This window comes from Geotrypetes seraphini, chromosome 3 (genome assembly GCF_902459505.1).
Source record: "Geotrypetes seraphini chromosome 3, aGeoSer1.1, whole genome shotgun sequence".
Classification (NCBI taxonomy): Eukaryota; Metazoa; Chordata; class Amphibia; order Gymnophiona; family Dermophiidae; genus Geotrypetes; species Geotrypetes seraphini.
In genome coordinates, this window is record NC_047086.1 from 374,797,547 (window position 1) to 374,817,287 (window position 19,741).

Below are 19,741 nucleotides of genomic sequence, written 5' to 3' on the forward strand. Positions count from 1 at the left end.
CTTGAATTATTGTACACTTGTTTGCATAATGTAAAAACGAATAAAGATATTTAAAATAAAAAAAATAAAAGAAATACTGAGTTTAGAAAAACAATGCAAAATAGAAATAAAAATGGAAGGCTTCCTAAATCTCAGAATAAAGAATAGCTTATGGCTTCACAGCATCTTTAAATTTGTTGATTCATCAGAGAACTCAGATATCTATAGTGTATTATAAGTTCCAACTCTATAAACATGCTACCAGAAGTAGAAAGGTAAATTAATGCATTTTGACCATAATTATTTGGTACAAATAAAACCTGCCTCATTTCTAAGTCTGTATCTGTTGTAGATGGCGATTTCTGCTGTTGCTGGCATTCTGAAGCAGCTAAAGAGAACTCACGTTGAAGTGTCCATATGTCCATATGAAATCAGTAAGTGTTAAAGAGGTTCTCATCTTGCGCAGCCATGAGCATGCTAAAATTCAAATCTCCTCACCTTTATCAAAAGTTTACATAATGAATTCTGAAATGGAGTTAAAGGATGTACTTATTAACATTTTCCTAAGAAATATGCAAATGTGAAGCTAAAGAATCGAACATGTTTAGAAAATGAGCATTTTGGTTGATTTTATTTTGTAATCCCCCAATGTATGGGTTTTCTATATCTGCTACTGATAGAGGTTTGAGCCTTTCTACAAAGTATTAATGTGTCACACAATGTGTTGTAGGGCAGACCAGTAGCACTTCTGTGTATGAAACAGCTGAAAATGTAGTGGAATATAGTGCTACCAGATTCACAATCGGTTCACCGATTCACTTTGGGTGAATTGATTCAAAACAAAACAAAAATCGGCTTCCCGATTCGGCTGACCCTCCCCCCTCACCCCCTAAAGCAGGAGCGGCAGCGCTGCCGCACCAGCTTTAAAGGGCGAGGGGGGAGGGTCAGTCAAGAAGTGCTGCTGTCGGCTCCCCCCCCCCCCCCGGCATCTGGCTTCCCCCCTGGCCTCCTACTTCTCCCCCTGGTCTCCCCGCACTGTTTACCTTTGGGGAGCAGCCTGCAGACTAGATCACGGTGCTAGCAATCTTTGCACTGCTTCAGAGCTGTTTCCTCTGCCGCAATCCTGCCTCTGACGTCAAAGGAGGGACTGTGGCAGAGGAAACAGCTCCGAAGCAGTGCAAAGATCGCTACCTCCGCAGTCTCGATCTTGTCTGCAGGCTGCTCCTCAAAGGTAAACGGTGCGGGGAGGCCAGGGGGGAAGCTGGACACCAGTGGGAGGCCAGGAGCAACACGCAGGCCTTCTGTGGGGGGAGGTGAGCAGTCCTTCGGGGTGGGGGGGTGGGACAGGCCTTCAGGGGGGACAGGCAGGCAGGCCTTCAGGGGTGGGATGCAGGCTTTTAAGGAGGGGGGGGACAGGCCTTCAAGGGAGGGACAGGCAGGCCTTCAAGGAAGGGACAGGCCTTCAAGGGGAGGGGACAGGCCTTCAAGAGGATGGGACAGGCCTTCAAGAGGATGGGACAGGCCTTCAGGGGGAGGTGCAGGCCTTCAGAGGGGACAGGCCTTCAAGGGGGGGACAGGCCTTCAAGGGGGGGACAGGCCTTCAAGGGGGGGGAGACATGCCTTCAAGGGGGGGAGACATGCCTTCAAGGGGAGGGGACAGGCCTTCAAGGGGAGGGGACAGGCCTTCAAGGGGAGGGAACAGGCCTTCAAGGGGAGGGGACAGGCCTTCAAGGGGAGGGGACAGGCCTTCAGGGGGAGGTGCAGGCCTTCAGGGGGAGGTGCAGGCCTTCAGGGGGGACAGACCTTCAAGGGGGGACAGGCAGGCCTTCAGGGGGGACAGGCAGGCTTTCAGGAGGGACAGGCAGGCCTTCAGGGGTGGGATGCAGACCTTTAAGGGGAGACAAGCCTTTAAGGGAGGAGACAAGCCTTTAAGGGGGGAGACAAGCCTTTAAGGGGGGGACAAGCCTTTAAGGGGGGGACAAGCCTTTAAGGGGGGGGACAAGCCTTTAAGGGAGGGGACAAGCCTTTAAGGGAGGGGACAAGCCTTCAAGGAGGAAACAGGCCTTCAGGGATGGTGGCACAGGCCTTTAGGGGTGTGGTGCAGGCCCTCAGGGGGACAGACCTTCAGGGGAGGGGGGCTCTGGTGTGGGAGGGAGGGAGGGAAGGGGGGTTCAAAGAGACGTGCATATGCCGGACTTTGGGGGGGGGGAAAGAAATAATGGGTCTGAAAATAGAAGCGAGGGAGAGAGATGATGGACAATGGGATTTAGGGAGGGAAGGAACAAAAAGGGAGAGAAGTTGGACACAAGGGATGGTGTAGAGCAGTGGTCTCAAACTCGCGGCCCGGGGGCCACATGCGGCCCGCCAGGTACTATTTTGAGGCCCTCGGTATGTTTATCATAATCACAAAAGTAAAATAAAACAGTTTCTTGATCATATGTCTCTTTAGCTATAAATGACAATATTATTATTAAGACTTGGCCAAAAGGAAAGATTTATAAACTATGAAGAGTTTTACCTCATGCAAAATTGTCATTTCTTTAATAAGACATTAACTATTTTTTCTGCGGCCCTCCAAGTACCCACAAATCCAAAATGTGGCCCTGCAAAGGGTTTGAGTTTGAGACCACTGGTGTAGAGGGAGGTATAGAGATACTGGATAGGAGAGTAGTTGGGAAAAGAAAGGGAGAGATGGTGGACCCTGGGGTGGTGGGCAAGGAGGGAGAGATGCTGGATGAAAGGGTAGTTAAGAAAAGGTGGATCTGTGGAGAGGGACGAAAAAAAAGGAAAGATGCCAGATCTCCTGGAGAGGGAAGGGAAACGAAAATGGAGGACAGAGATGGCAGATAGATGGTTAGCATGCAGAAAGAAGAAAAAAGGAGACCCTGGCAAGCAAGTTATCAGAAGACAACTAGAGCCTGGGACCAACAAAATTTGAATAATGACCAAACAACAAAAGGTAGAAAAACTAATTTTATTTTCTGTTTTGTGATTACAATATGTCAGATTTGAAACATGTATCCTGCCAGAGCTGGTGTTAGACCGCAAACGTGAGCTAGAATTTAACAGAGAGAGGAAAAGTCTTTTTTGTTTGTTTATTTTGTTTACAGCACAGTGCCAGTGTGGTTAGGAGAAGGCAAAGGGGGTGAAGAGGCTATAAAATAAACTCACCAGGATGTTTGGAAAAAAAAAAACAAAAAACACCCAATTGGGCAGGAAAATCAAATCGAAAAACCAATTCAACAGGCTGAATCGAATTTTTTTTCCTGAATCAGGCAGCACTAGTGGAATGTATTGGAATAGTTGTGCTTTCTGATATAGATGTATATATTTCCAGTGCAAAAGGTACAGTAGTCTGTACTATAGCTTTATCCTTATACTCGTGGGATACTTGGAGAGGGCATCAAAAGGATTCTTCAGCTTTGCCTCCTTGTGTCACTGGACAGTGCCCTTCTCCCTCATTTTACCTCAGTGTGCCAGTCCACAGCAGCCTTGTCAAATGATTCTGAACTGGGTTTTGATGTTTCCACTAGGTTGAAAGGCCAGTGGAGAGATCTAAATTGATAGCGTCTTTGTTGTATATCTTTTTTGTTGGGTTTGCTTCCTGGTTGACGGTTGATTCGTTGTGTAGGTTTGGTTGAATGTGATCAGATGGTGGTCGGACTAGGGCACCGGTTTGGTGATGCAGCTAGGAGTTCCTGTGGTGAACGGAATATCTTTTTTGAATAAAGATTAGGTTCAGGATGTGGCCTGCAGAGTGAGTCAGCAAGGGGGCCATTTGCTAAAGGCCTAGGTCCGACAGTGAAGTGATGAAGTCTGCCAGGGATCCAGTCTCGTTTGGGTAGCTTGTGAAGTTAAAGTCTCCAAGTTTAATGACCTGGTTGTATGTGATGACTAGTTTGCTAAGGACGGCTATGTCATCTAAGATGGCCATCGGAGAGTGTGGTGCTCTTTATATCAAGGCAAAAGTTAGGTCTCTGTTGTGGCCCTTTGAGAATGTGAGGCACTGTAGTGTGTCTAGTGTGATGGCATCTATAAGTCTTGGATTGAGGCTGGACTTAATGATGGCAGCTGCACCTCCATCTATGGTGTCACTGCTTGAGCAAGTTATCGTTTGTTTCCTGGTGGGCAAGGCATACCCAAGGTAGCTCTGTCATTGTGTTTAAGCCAAATTTCAGTATTTAGAAAGATGTCCCAGTTATTGTCTGTGAAGAGATCATTTAGTTTAGTGTTTTTGTTGTTTACAGACCTTGCATTTGCAAGTGTAATCTTGAGGGTTGTGGGTGAGGAGGGAGTGGTGGGGATAGGCCTAAGGTAATGGAGTTTTTTTGCTACGGATTTGCTGTGGGGAAGGTGACTTAGGTCACCATATCTACCTTGGCCTGTGATGATTGGGATGGAGGAATACATTATGGTAGGGAGAGTAATTGGCATGAAAGAGGAGAGCAGATTGTGGCATTAGTATTATGAAGGCACTGTAATTAAGAATGAACATGGTGGCTAGGCTTGGGTTACAGAGCCTTTGAAGGATTTGGTTGGGCAATAGTTGGAGGATGTTGAGGATGATTGGTGGGTGTGTGTATATATGTAATGTGAGCCTAGGGTGGATGGGGTGAGGCAAGAGTGGGAAGGCCTAGGCTGGGTTCACAGTGTAGCTGACTATCTCAAGAGGTCTCCTAGAAGCTAGCATATACTTTGTCAAGGAAGCATTTATCTAGAAGTAAATATCCCTGGTAGAAGAGGAATAGTTAGGAGAGAGTTCTGAGCTGCTATCCTAAGTGAGAAAGCTGACAGGTGGATAGAATTATGTTTGCATCCTCCCATTTGATGGCCATTTCCAACATGGAGTCTTAACATGTGGGCCTTCAGCGGGGCTTTGTATGAACTCTTGCAGGAGCCTTCACTAATAGATCTCACTATGAAGATGTTTTTCTGGTAGCTATTGCCTTGGCAAGAAGGATGTCAGAACTTCAGGAGCCCTTCCTCAGGTTTACAGAGGTTGGAGTGTTTCTGAGCACCATGCTTTCCTTTCTGCTGAAAGTGGTGTCTGCATTCCATATAAATCAGGAAGTCCCGACTGCAGGATAAAAATTTGGTGTTGCTGGCTGACTGGAGAGTTCCTTTCCATTATCTTGAGGTGACAAATCCCTTTCGTCTGTCTCTTTGTATTGACCAGCTATAGTCACCTGGGAAAGACAGCCTTCAAGGCTACTATTTCCAGATGAATTCGCTTGACTATTGTTTCTGCTTATGTTGGCTTTACTAAACAGCTTCCAATTTCATTGAAAGTACATTCTACAAAAAGTGTGGCTTCATCATAGGCAGAGTCCCAGTCTGTACTACCCAAGGAAATTAGTAGGGCAGCTGTATGGACCACACTCCATACGTTTATGAAGTTTTACGGAGTGGACGTGGCAACACAAAAGGACGCAGCTTTTTGGTCCTCAGTGCTTCAAGCAGGTTCATCTGCACCACCCTATATTCAGGGGTCTACTTTGATACATCCCTATAGTCCAGACTCTGGTACCCTTTTCACTGGAAGGGAAGATTAGGCTCTTACATCAATAATCTTCTTTCCAGTAAATGGGTATTCTAGACGGCCTGCCCTGTCAGAGTACACCTGCTTAAGGTCTCGGTTATATTGTAGAATTCCAGATGCTTGTCTTTGGGAAGCTAAGAGATAAATAAATACTCACAGGATGCGCATCTACCAGAGATGAAGAGTGATATGATATAGCTCTCTCAAAAGAATCAAGAAATGCTGTATAAATGTTAGTGCTGGTTGCACTCAGGTAGGTGGGTTGTTTTATTTTAGTGAGTGAGTCATAACTGTTATTGTTATTTGGATTTGATTGTTGTATACTGTTTTGGGGATAATAACGGTATATAAAAATTCATATTAGATTAAAATAGCATGAGGTGTGAAAGTTATTTAAAAAGAACAGTTTTGTAGAGATGTCCTTGGGAAATGGAAGGGGAAACATGGAATTGCCAGCCTGTCATTAAAAATGGTCATGATACATGAGATGGACAATGTCAAGCCAATGCCAAGAAGGGTGATCTAGGAATTTATAGACCAGTGACTCAGGTATTAGGCAAAATAGTAAAAGCTAGATTAAAAAATTAAAATGATTCGCCATATAGATTGACATGACTTAATGAAAATAGTATCAGTTCAGCAAAGGTATATATGTTGCATACCAATTTATTAGATTTTTGTGAAGGGTTAAATAAATTAGTAGATGAAGGTTAGCCGGATGATATGGTATACTGTGTTTGGAATGGATTTTCAGAAGGTGTTTGATAAAAAGTCTCTTATGGGAGACTAGTTAGGAAATTAAAAGTATAGAATAGGAGGCAATGCTGTTTTGTGCATTGGGAATTAAGACAGAAAATAGAGTAGGACTAAATAGCCAGTTATTCACATGGAAAAGAGAATTTAATAGAGTGTTTGGTGGGTCTGTACTAAGATTGTGCTGATTACAATATTTATAAATAGTCTGAAGCTAGGTGATCAAATATGTGGAATGCAAAATATATATATATATATATTTCTAATTTTTAAAGCAGCAGGGGATTGTTAAGGTTTTATCTAAATGGCAGATGAAGTATGATGTAGATACAGTGGCGTACCTAGGGTATGTGGCACCCAGGACCCATCATTTTTTGACACCCCCCCATGTAAAAAAATATTTTTTGTAATAACCATGAAAAATAAATGGTCATAATAGAAACAGGCACTGAAAATTTTCTTTTATTGAACCTCATATATGTAACCATTAATCCAAACATAACATAAATTATGTCTGAATTGTCATGACTTCAGAAGTACATATGGAGTAGTTGCAGGTGATGCTTGGGACAGTTCTGATTGTGTTAGTTCGGTTTTATGTGTTTTTGAATAGAAGGGTTTTTTTATTTCTTTTTTGAAGGTTTTGTAGTTTGTGGTCGAGGTCAATAGGTTGTAGAGTTGGGGGTCGAGTGTTAGGAGGTTGTCGAACAGTTTTTTTTCTTTTGACGATTTTGGTTGGAGGGTGTGTAAATAGTGCGTGAGTTCTCCTATGTCTGGTTGAAGTGGATTTAATTATTTAGCTGAAGAAATTAGTAACCCCCCCCATTCCACACACATTAATTCTCTTCCATTTTTGTTCCCATTCTAAAAAACACTGATAAGTTCCCAGAAAAAAAATACATTAAAATAAGAAGTGAAAACAAAAGCCCCTACAGATGAGAACATAACATAAGAATAGCCTAACTGGGTCAGACCAATGGTCCATCATGCCCAGTAGCCCATTCTCATGGTAACCAATCCAGGTCACTAGTACCTGGTCAAAACCCAAAGAGTAGCAACATTCCATGCCCGATCCAGGGCAAGCAGACACTTCCCCCATGTCTTAATAACAGACTATGGACTTTTCCTCCAGGAATTTGTTCAAACCTTTCTTAAAATCAGCAATGCTATCTGCTTTTACCATAATTTCTGGCAACTTCATTTTTAAGCTTAGATATTTCCTTCCAAACAGAGACCTTGCTAGATGTCAAATACAGAAAGAACAAGGTAACTTCACACAGACTTAGCTGTGCAGGAAATGTGAATCTCCTCATACACTCACCATATAGTGCAAAAATGTGCAAAGGTCTGTTTTTTCTTTCGATCACTACATAGCCTAATGCCACACAAGCAGCGCTGATACAAACATATTCTGAAGGTCAATGCTAAAGTTAACAAAGTTTCCTTCCTTGGACCACAAGGAGATACTGACAAACCACTGGAAGAGATCCCAAAACAACTACCCAGGCACAACACCCAAAGACCCACTCTGTGTGTGAATCAGTTGAGTGGAGTGGACTAACTGGGGGGGTGGAAATGGGCCCGGAGTTTGCTCAGCAGAATTTCCCAGACCACCTCTTCCTCTCAACACATTGACACGCTGCCGCCGCCACCACCACCACCATTAGGAACACCTCACCAGGTAGGCCAGCAATGCTTATAAACTTTATAAAACACATTATTATATTTTTTTATAAAGCACATATTTTAACTGAACTCTCTGACTTTCTCAGCCTTGCCATTCACAAAAATAGAAGGAAGAAAAGTTCCCGTTTCCTGCTGTCTCATGTCCCCGGCCTATACAATATTTTTCTTCTGCAGACCCTTCAAAAGTCTGACCAAATCCTTGTTTCACTTGCATTATAAAGTACTGAGGATGCCATCTCTCTCCAATCCCAGGTCCTAAAGTCTAAGACAGTAGCGCAAACTAGTGCTGCCCGATTCAAGAAAAAAAAAAATTTGATTCGATTCAGCCTATTGAATTGGTTTATCGATTCAACTTTCCTGCCCAATTGGGTGTTTGTTTGGTTTTTGTTTTGTTTGTTTTTTTTCAAACATCCTGGTGGGTTTATTTTATAGCTTTTTCACCCCCCTTTGGCTTCTCCTAACCATACTGGCGCTGTGGTGTAAATAAAATAAAGAAATAAAAAGGACTTTTCCTCTCTGTTAAATCCTAGCTCAAGTTTGCAGTCTAACACCAGCTCTGGCAGGATACACATTTCAAATCTGACATATTGTAATCACAAAACAGAAAATAAAATTAGTTTTTCTACTTTTTGTTGTCTGGTTATTTTTAAAATCTTGTTGGTCTAAGGCTCTGGTTGTCTTCTGATAACTTGCTTGCCAGGGTCTCCTTCTTCCTTCTTTCTGCATGCTAACCATCCATCTCTGTCCTCCCCGTTTCCCTTCCCTCCCCAGGAGGTCTGGCATCTATCCTTTTTTCGTCTCCCTCCACAGATCTATCTATTCTTAACTACCCTTTCATCCAGCATCTCTCCCTCCTTCCCCACCACCCCAGGGTCCACCATCTCTCCCTTTCTTTTCCCAACTACCCTCCTATCCAGTATCTCTATCCCCCCTCCACACCATCCCTTGTGTCCAACTTCTCTCCCTTTCTTTTCCTTCCCTCTCTAAAAACCATGGTCCATCATCTCTCTCCTCTATTTTCAGACCCATTATTTCTTCCCACCCAAAGTCCGGCATATGCGCGTCTCTTTGAACCCCCCCATTCCCTCCGTGTATTTCTACACCAGGGCCCCCCTCCCTGAAGGCCTGTCCCCCCCTTAAAGGTCTGCATCCCACCCCTGAAGGCCTGCACACCCCCTGAAGGCCTGCACCCCCCCCGAAGGCCTGCACCCCCCACTTGAAGGCCTGCTTGCATGTCCCCCCCCTTGAAGGCCTGCATGCCTGCCTGCCTGCCTGATCCCCTTGAAGGCCTATCCCCCCTTGAAGTCCTGCACCCCCCGAAGGCCTGTCCCCCCCTTGAAGGCCTGCCTGTCCCCCCCTTGAAGGCCTGTCCCTGCATTGAAAGCCTGCCTGCCGGCCCCCCCCCTTGAAGGCCTGTCCCTCCCTTGAAAGCCTGCCTGCCTGTCCCCCCCTTGAAGGCCTGTCCCCCCTTTGAAGGCCTGCCTGCCTGTCTCCCCTTTGAAGGCCTGCCTTACACCCCCCCCCCTTGAAGGCCTGCCTGCCTGCTCGCCCCACCCCGAAGGACCGCTCGCCCCCTGGCCTCCCTACACCACCTATGAAGCAGCCCGCAGCGAGATCGCGATGTCAGCGATCCCTGCGCTGCTTCGGAGCTGCTTCCTCTGCCGCAGTCCCGCCCCTCCTCTGATGTCAGAGGAGGGGCGGGACCGCGGTGCAGGAAGCAGCGCCGAAGCAGCTCAGGGATCGCTGACATCACGATCCGCTGCGGGCTGCTTCATAGGTGGTGCAAGGAGGTCAGGGGGGTGAGCGGTCCTTCGGGGGTGGGGGAGACTGAACGGCAAGGCCGGGAGAACCCCCTCAGGGCTTGCACCCGGGGCGGATCGCACCCCCTTAGTACGCTACTGTGTAGATAAGTTCAGAATAATGCACATAGAGAAAAATAACCCAACTATAGGTACAAAATGCTGTGTCCTAGTCAGTATTCAAGAAGATATTAGAATCATTGTGGGCATAGCGTTAAAATTTTCAGCCCAGTATTCAGTGCCTCCAAAAAGACAACTAGAATGTCTGAAATTATTTGGAAAGGAATTGAGAACCAAACTAGGATTAAATGTGGATATGGGTAATGCATTTGATATGATGTCTTTCTGTAGTATGTCTCTGACTACACTTTAAATATTATCCACTGTTCTGATCACTCCATTTCAAAAAGGATATAATGAATCCAGAAAAGGTTCACAGAAGAGTGGCAAAAATAAGTGGGGGGTCTTCAGTTTGGAGAAAAGATGACTGAAAGGACAATGTGGATGTCTTTATCAGTGATCATTTTTATGTTTTTGTGTTCCTGTATGATAGAACTTTGTTAAATCATGAGTGGGATGTGGAGTGGTTAAATAAGGAACAATTGTTTAACCCCTCAAACAAAACTAAAATGATGCTCTATGAAATCAGTGACTTGGCAGACTGAAAACACATCATATGTTTTTCATATAGCACATAAGTTATGGAATCATTTGCAAATAATGCAGAAAATCAGGTTTTGAGAAATTCCTAGAGGAAAACTATATAAAAACATTTTAGTCATTTATCCCTAGAAATGTGCTATGAAAACCAAAAATACCTTTTAGGATCTGCTGAGCAGACAGGAAAAATGAAAATATGGGATGGGAGAGAAGTGGGAAAGATGTTGAAGCAAGGGAGGGGGAGAGAGATGTGATACTATGGGAAGGGGCAGGAGAAAGGGAGAGATGTTGGCACTGTGTTGGGAATGCAGAAGAAAGAGAAGAGGGGAGGGGATGAGAAGCTGGACAGGAGGAGAAGCATGGTGATACAGAGGGCAGATACTGAACATGAGGGAACTAAGGGCATGGACACAGGGGAACTGCTGGACAATTAGGGACAATGTTGATAGAGAGACAAGAAATGTGAAATGGACAGGAGATACAGGAAAGCAGGTTACTTCTCTTTATACTCTGCCTAGGCAGGTATGACTCTAGTAGGGCATATCAAAGCTTAAAGATAGCAATTCTGTAAATTGGCACCAAACTGTAGGTGCCTAAATACCATGCACTGTAATAATAATAATAATAACAATTTATATACCGCAGTACCGTGAAGTTCTATGCGGTTTACAAAAGATTAAGCAAAGGTACAAATTGATTGACTTTAAGAGGGGTGGAAGAAAGATTCCATTATAGAATGCTAATGTGGCACCAAGATTCCATTATAGAATGCTAATGTAAGTTGTAATTAGTGAGCCTAAAGTTAGGCGTCAATAGTTATGCAAAGTCAAGCAGTTGTAACTATTGCCACCTAATTGTGCCCTGATGTGCACATAACTTGTATTCTGTAAATTATGTGCATATTTTAAAGACATACCCAAGGCTCATCTATACGCTGCTCATATGTACACCCTCTCGCACTTTCAAGCCAAACAATTTTGATGCATATGCTAAAGAATAACATCTGGTATGTACGTGAATATTTGCCAATTAGTGGCACAATCACATGCTATTATTTTATAACTTACGTGCATAATTAGTGCCTATCTGTAGATGCCAATTCATAAAATTGTCCTTATAGTGTCAGGGTCATGGTAGTGTCAGTGGCACACATAAGATTAGCCTTTGTGAAAGAGATCTGCAATCTGCACAACTACAGCATGAAGTTCAATCCAAGTGGCCGTCAGAAAAAGCACAGCTACATACCTGTAGAAGGTGTATTCCAAAGACAGCAGGAAAAGTCCTTTCAAAATCCTCTTGTCTCCCCAAGGAGTTGATATTCGTCAGGTTATATTGGACTAAGGAAAAAGGGTCCTGTGAATGACATGATGTAGGATATCCTTCTTATATTTGATAGAGCCATGTCATAAGATTTAGAAACTGCTTCAGCTTAAACTTTGTAAGATGTCATCCATCTGTGAGGATTGATATCTTGCTGTCCTTGAAAATATCTGTTTACAGGTAAGCAAGCTTTATTTTTAAAAATTTATCATGAAAACTTCCCAATAAAGCAAACAAGTTAAATATATAACTAGGAATGGCAATTAGGTGCTTAGAAATTTTTTTTATTTTTACAAAATGCCAGCATTAAATAAATGCTTTTACTGTATTTTTTGGTTGCTCTTGGCTACAAAAATTTCACTGGGATTAATGGAGAGTTTACTATTGATTTTATTCTTCAGTTTCACAATTATTATTGAGCTAAACCAAATACAGTATAGAGTTTGATTTAGAGCAATCCATGGCTGAAAATACAACATGCATCTTCTGTAAATGTTCTGCTTCATCAAGTAAAAAAAAATGACAGAGCCATTGAGGAACCAAATTTTAACTTAAGACAGGGCATGTAGGATGTTGACTGCCTTTTAGATGCTTTTCATCAAGTCTCTGAATTCATTCAAGTCTGTCATTGTCAGTAAATGCCCTGTTTGTAGGGGAATAATTGCTTAAATATCAGTGAGTGAGTAAGTAACCAGTTACTTTCTATGAGGTTCTCCCTCTCTTCCTTACTTTTCAGAAGTTAGAGTTGCCAAAAAAAACAAATATGGCAGAGATCAAATGGAATTCAGCCACTATTAAATACACTTTTGATTCTTTTTCTTTTATAAATAGGTGGATGTAAGAAGACCTCTGTTATTCAAGCTGGTGACAGGCCTGATAATCAGTGGCTACATTATGACAGTGCAAACTTACCAATGACAAAAGAAAAATGGCAGTCATGTTGCTTTGTGGAAAAAACTCATTGGGGTTACTATGCCTGGCCCAAGTAAGTCTTTTTAAATTGTACTGATTTTATATGAAACTCACTCACTGAAACTGAACTGTAGTGATCATATAGAATTTTCCCTTTAAGGTTTAATTTTCACTGCCATCTCTGAACTTTGAGGTAGATCTCTTTTGGTACATTTTGATTTAGTACAGGTCTCTCACACCTTCCCTCATCTGCTTTTCTTCTCTCCCCAGGCTTATGAATATTCTTCACCTGTGTTGCCAATTCTGTTTCTTTCTAAGCTCTTGAGATTCTCCTTTTAGACTTGTGGGTTTCTCTGTCTTCTTTCCTTCTGCTGCTGCTTTGTCTTTCTGACCTTCTTACTCAACTCCCTGCTTAGCATATATCTTTTCATTAATTCTGATCTACTAAATTTGGGCTTCCCAACAATATTAATATGCTAAATTCCTTTCCAGTGCAATAGGGGAGACATTCTAGACAGTAGGGTTATTTCCCCATAGTTGTGTGCTGCTGCAGAAGGAATCCACTCCGGATTTTTCACTCTGCCTCTGTTGTACACTGGGCTTTCTAGCTCTACCTTCAGTTCTTTCCTTCTGACGCGTGCCTGCAGGAGAGTTTGTTCTGCTCTATCCATTTTATTATTTTTAGCTCAATGTAATTTTGTCCCTTTTTCAGGTAATTTGGTGCTTGGAGTGAATTTGACGCTCTGCCTGCTTGAGAATTCACAGACTTTGGTCTATAGCTGATAGGCCGGTCCCACTGGGTACCTGTTAGCCAGGCTGCATAGTTTTCTCTAGACTCAGGGCCATCCCTAGCGTGGTATCACCTACTTTTATGCAGGGGCCGAGCACAGGCTGTTAGGCACCCTTAAGAAGCTTAGTGGTGTCTCGTAGGGTGTTGGCTGTGTCTTCACACCTCCGTCCATCCCAGTTTGCATCCGGTGGTCCGCAAGGGTGGAAGTGTAGTCAGACATATGAGTTTGACTTGCAGCCCAAAGATCAGCTTTACAGAACCATTCCCAGCATTGTGGCAGTGAATTTTCTCATCCAGCTACTGTGAGAGAGCTGAAAACAGGGGTGTCAAAGTCCCTCCTCGAGGGCCGCAATCCAGTCGGGTTTTCAGGATTTCCCCAATGAATATGCATGATATCTGTTAGCATACAATGAAAGCAGTGCATGCAAATAGATCACATGCATATTCATTGGGGAAATCCTGAAAACCCAATTGGATTGCGGCCCTCGAGTAGGGACTTTGACATCCCTGGTGTACAGGCTGACAGCCTGTGAGAGGAATTGAGGGAGGTTGGAAAAGTGGGGTTTTGAGTGTTTCTGAATGTTCCACCTCCTGAAAAATCCTTAAATCACCTTTTTTAGAGTTTGGGAGGTGTGAAAAAATCACGATTTTGGCATGAAGTTTTTGATGGCGGCCATCTTGGATTTTTAGTAGTCTTTTTTTTTCTAAAGCTCCCTGCTTCTTCAAAACTGCTAATTTTGTCTAGAAACCTGCTGGGATGGAGTCCTTCGGCTCTCTTCATAAGGATTCTTGCCAGGATTGCGTAAATGTAGCGTTTTTAGTGTGTTCTTCCACTGCGATGCACAGCCAGGGGGGCCACAGTGTCCAGTTTAGCTTCTCCCTTGCTGAAGCAAGTGACCAAACGCTCAGCTAGCCCAGCGGGGTGGCTTTCGGGCTCGGTACAGCTGGTAATTTTGTCCACCAGGCTGCGGACCCTTCGCAGCCTAAGAAACACAAATTAATTTAGGAAATTTTGGCAGTCTGAATCTCAGAACTAGAGTACTCCCCCTGCACAGTCCCAATCCGCCTCTACGGCGTCTCTTAATGATACATCCTCGATTCAGCCTGCCACTGTGCATGCGCTGCCTGACCCTGATTTAGGAGATCCTGATGTGGATGACTTGCTTGCTGACCCCTTATTTGCAGGTACAGCGCTTCCCAGGGTGGGAGATCAGGAACTGTGTGCTGGATCTGTGGATCCCACTGGGGATTTTGGAGACTGGGGATGCTCTCATGGTTCTGTGTTTATTTAAGTCTGCAGCTTTGTCGGACCTTATTTCTGAATCTTTGCAGAAGTTCAATTTGGTCACTCAGGTAGCTCCTTCCACTTCTTCCTGGCTTTGTGGTGTGTGCTTGTAGTTTGCTACCTTCCCCTCGCACCCTGATATGAGCGTTCTAGTCTCAGAGCAGTTTGGCTCTCCGGAGGGCGCTCTGGAAATTGCTAGAACTATGTTATGTTGGTATCCTCTGGCACAGGAGTGTCAGCAACCTTTGGGTCAGTCCAGGGTGTATTTTTTTGTGGCTTAGGTGACTAGATGCACCTCTCTTCCTAGAGGATATGCAGGACCGCCATGTGGATGTGGTCCTCAGGAAACTCTTTGACACAGCTGCTTTAGGCATTAAAGCTGCTTCGGTGACATCTTTTTTCGCACATATCTCTTTCTTTCAAATGCGCACACTGGAGAGTGAAGCAGTGGTTCTACCTTCTCAACTTTTTTGGGTGGGGTCAGATAATATGGCAGATGTATTATATGAATAAACAAATAACAAAAACCATTCACAAAACTCAAAAAAGAGACACCGATTCCAAAATAATTTGTTAAAATTTACTGTAAACCTTAAATCTAATTATTTAAAATATTTCAATTAATTAATTATTACGGGGAAATGCCTCAGACTAAGGAGTAAATCTTTCCAACTGGAACTATTCAAGAGAAGAATGAATTAATCTCTTGCCTTCTTATAACATCACAGGCTAATTGCCCACCTCCCTACCAAAATATTTATTTTATTACTTTAATTAATTGAATAACTTATAACTTTTAATCTAATATTAATTAATTTAGTAGAGACTCAACATATAACTTATAATCTATTTTAAATTACTTAAATTAAATTTACTTTAATTTAAAATTTAAAAATTTAATTAAAGAACCAGCATATCATTTTTGAGACTCAAGACCAACTTCTGTTAGTGTCAATTTAATTATCTTCTTACATTTCAATTTATTTCATTATGTTTCAAGTATATCTTAACTCCTTAACTCCTTATTTTAAACTTAACAATCCTACATTTCATTGTATGACCTTATGCGAGTTTGGCAAAAGTGTCGGCGTACTCCCATCTCTGCCCGCAGAATGCTTTGTTTCAGACAGTTGTCTGGTGATTCCACTTCCAAGGCTGCTTGAGCTAGACTGCTTTTTCAGGAACAGTTATTGTTTGGCAAAGGTCTGGATGATCTCATGGATTACATTTCCTCAATAATTTAGAAGAGTCAACTTTCAATCTTATTTTCAGCACCTATGATTTATTTGATACTTCTTCTAGATTAGCAACAGTATCCATTTCTGCCAGATGTGTCGCCTGGCTTTGGGTCTCTAAACTCCGAGAGGACCTTCAAGATAATTAGCAGACGCTCCTTGTAAAGAAGACAATTTATTTTGTGATAACCATTAAAGAACTTTCCATATCAATGTTTCAGACTTCTACTTCTCATCGAAGATACTATAACACATACTCAAGAAATCAATTTTTTCCAAGTGTGGATAGGAGCATATTTGCACTCTGAGAGAGAAAATTACTTAATCCTGGTCTGTCTTTCAAGGTTAAAGAGCATCCAGATGAGAGTGCCAGATGTGAGCAGAGATATTAAAAGGAATGATGAGAAGTCTGCATCATGTCCTTTACCACCAGTGTAAAGGAGAGAGGAGTAAAGAGGGAGCTGCACATTCATTGCTGTGGTTCAGAAAGATGAAAAAGAAAGGAAGTGGGAGGAGAGTCTCAAGCATTTGGAGGCAAAGGGGAGCTGGGAAGCACTGCAGAGGGAAACAGGAGAGAACTGAGAGTATCACAAGAGAAGGGGGCGGCAAGGTACAAAACACCCTCTTCTGCCTGTAGAGGTAGCATGTGACACCTTGAATGAGAACCTATTTTATTATGGATAGAGGAACTGATATGGAAGGATTTCTCTAAAGAAAGACTTGTAAAGAACACCCCAGAAGGGTCATGAGCCCACAATCCCTGGCTTAGGAGGCCAGTGCCTTATCCATTAGGCCACTGGGTCTTTGAAGACAGAGGGCTTTCATTAGGGCTGCTGGGAAAGAGCTAAATACATATCTCACTGGAACCATGGCAAATTGTAACCTGTAAATTGTATACTATATATATAGGTATTAGATCCCTAGTATGTGTCGAATTAGGATAAAAACTTGTACCACAAAATTAAAAAAAACAAACTTCTACTGTAACTTGGCAAATTGTAACCTGTTATATTATATTATATTATGTATGACAATCTGTAACCCATTCTTAGCTCTTTGGGAAGAATGGTATAGAAAACAAAATAAATACTTATTATTCGCAATTAATCTACAAATGCAGATACCAACCGTATTCAAGATCACTTTTTTCAGGAGTCTCCTCTCAGCCATCTTTTTCTCATCAAAAGCCTAGAAAAAGAAAAGCTCAACCATCCACTTCCTTTTCTACTCCAAAGCCTAATTCCAGCTTTTTGACAGATTTATCAGTAGGAGGCAGAATCCAAAATTTCTTACTAAATTGGAATCTGATCACAACAGACAAGTGGGTTTTGGAAATAGTAAAATTTGGCTACAAACTAAACTTCACCCAACTTCCTTAAAATTTTATCCTCTGAGAAGAAATGCATTACTGCTTCTCAGTCCTGTTATTGATTCTGTACCACCTCAAGAACAAAACCGGAGATTTTACTCTCTTTAATACCCAAAAAGACTGGAGACCTAAGACTAATACTAGATCTCAGAAATCTATATTTCTTCTTAAAACGAAGACTAGGGGATACTCAATGAAGTTACAGGGAAATACTTTTAAAACCAGTAGGAGGAAATATTTTTTCACTCAGAGAATAGTTAAACCCTGGAACGCATTGTCAGAGATTGTGGTAAGAGTGGTTAATGTAGCTGGTTTTGAGAAAGTTTTAGACAATTTCCTGGAGGAAAAGTCCATAGTCTGTTATTGAGACAGTGTGGGGGAAGCCACTGCTTGCCTTGGATCGGTAGCATGGAATGTTGCTACTATTTGGGTTTTTGTCAGGTACTAGTGACCTGTATAAGCCACTGGAAAGACAGGCTACTGGGTTAGATGGACCATTGGTCTGACCCACTAAAGCTATTCTTATGTTCACACTATTCTACCTCTTTTACCTGCAAACTCTTGGCTATCTTTCCTAGATCTCAAAGATGCATATGCCCATATTCCAATTCATCCTCATCACTGGTAATATCTCAGATTCACCTTCCAAAATCTCCATTTCCAATGCAAGGCCCTTCAGTCTTTCCTCAGTGTCAAGAGTTTTCACCAAATGCTTAATAATTGTGACGGCCTTTGTCTCAGAAAGAAAGGCATTTTTCGTGTTTCCCTACTTAGATGACTCGCTTATCTCTTCACCATCAAAACAGAACTTAAATCAATTCCATCCAAGTTATGATCTCTACACTTAAACTTATTTTATAATCAACATCAAAAAATAATCCCAACTAATTCCAACTGAGAACATTGGAGCTCACCTAAACACAGTCTCAGCCAGAGCTTACCTTCCTCAAGAGTGCTCTATCAAAATTCAACAATTGACTTTCCAACTAATCAAAGCAACCTTCTGTTCAACAAGATACCTTCTGAGACTCTTAGGCCACATAGCAGCTTGTTCCACAGTTATATCAACACAAGACTGTGCATGAGACCCATTCAGTGGGGCCTAAAAGACCAGTGGGATCAACACAGCTAACCATTAAGACACAGGATTGTACCAACACCTCAAATAAATCAGTCTTCGTTGGTGACTAACCTCAAAAAACTTGCTCTCAGGAGTACCATTTCGATATCCAATTCAGGGCATCATAATCACCACAGATGCTTCTCCCAAAGGTTAGGGAGCTCATATCAACCATTACAAAACAAAAGCTCCATGGTCTCCGGAAGAAAGAGCCCTTCATATCAATATCTGTACAGCCATTTCAACTTTCAAGCATCTCATTAAAAACAAACAGCTACTAATTCATACAGACAACCAAGTGACAGTGTTTTAGCTGAACAAACAAAGAGCCATGGGATCTCACCTTCTTTGTTTAGAAGCATATCGAATATGACTGTTTGTACTTGACCTGGGATCCTCCAAGCAGTTTACATCCTGGGAGTGAAAAACAGTATAGCAGACAAGTTGAGCAGGATTTTACTTTGACACAATGGTCTCTTTCACCTCTAAAAGCTTGCATGCTCTTTCATCGATGGGGGACCCCAAAGATAAATCTTTTTGCTTCAGATATCAACTTCAGATGCAACCTTTATTGCTTGAAACTCCCATCCTCCACTAGTCTTTCCCAAGATGCTATCAACATCAGCTAGACAAATCACCTTTTTGCCTTTCCTCCAATACATCTCATTATCAAGGATTCTCCAAAAGGTGATTCAAGATTCCACCGACTTTATAGCCCCAGATTGGCCTCATCAACCCTAGTACACTCTGCCATAAACAACCCAATATCACTGGGAACTCATCTGACATTCTTGACACAGCAAAATGGACAACTTATACATCCTAATCCTCCAGCTTAGCTCTCAAAGTTTGGCTCCTCAATAGTTCCTGTTGTCAGTTTTTTCACTAGTAATCTAAGACGTCTTATTAACCGCAAATAAACCTTCTACCAGAAAAGCATATTCTCTTAAATGGAAAATATTCTCCACTTGATGTTTATCTCACTCTCTAGATCCACATCTATGTTCCATTCCAGACCTTTTACAATACCTTTGACATATCTCCAATTCTGGACTCAAAACGGCGTCAATCAGAGTTCACTTATCAACCATTTCTGCAGGCCATACTGATTATGATCCTAAGCCTGTATCAGCTCATCCTACAATAAAACTATTTCTCAAGGGACTCATGTATTTACGTCCACCACTTCAACTTTCTCCACCAACGTGGATCTTAATTTAGTTTTGACCCAACTTCTCTTAACTTCCATTTGAGCCTTTACAATCTATTTCTTTACAATATCTCACACAGAAGA

At 42.4% G+C, this 19,741-nt stretch overlaps 1 protein-coding gene across 3 annotated transcripts in view; it reads left to right on the forward strand.

Annotated features, from left to right (window-relative positions):
• Positions 1-19,741, forward strand: part of PSME4 (proteasome activator subunit 4) — a 418,332-nt gene that overhangs the window by 299,032 nt on the left and 99,559 nt on the right. For all 3 annotated transcript variants that reach the window (XM_033936116.1, XM_033936117.1, XM_033936118.1), the window contains 2 exons: positions 332-413; positions 12,568-12,721. In XM_033936116.1, the coding sequence (XP_033792007.1) occupies positions 332-413; positions 12,568-12,721 (236 nt within the window). The remainder of the gene's footprint in view (positions 1-331; positions 414-12,567; positions 12,722-19,741) is intronic.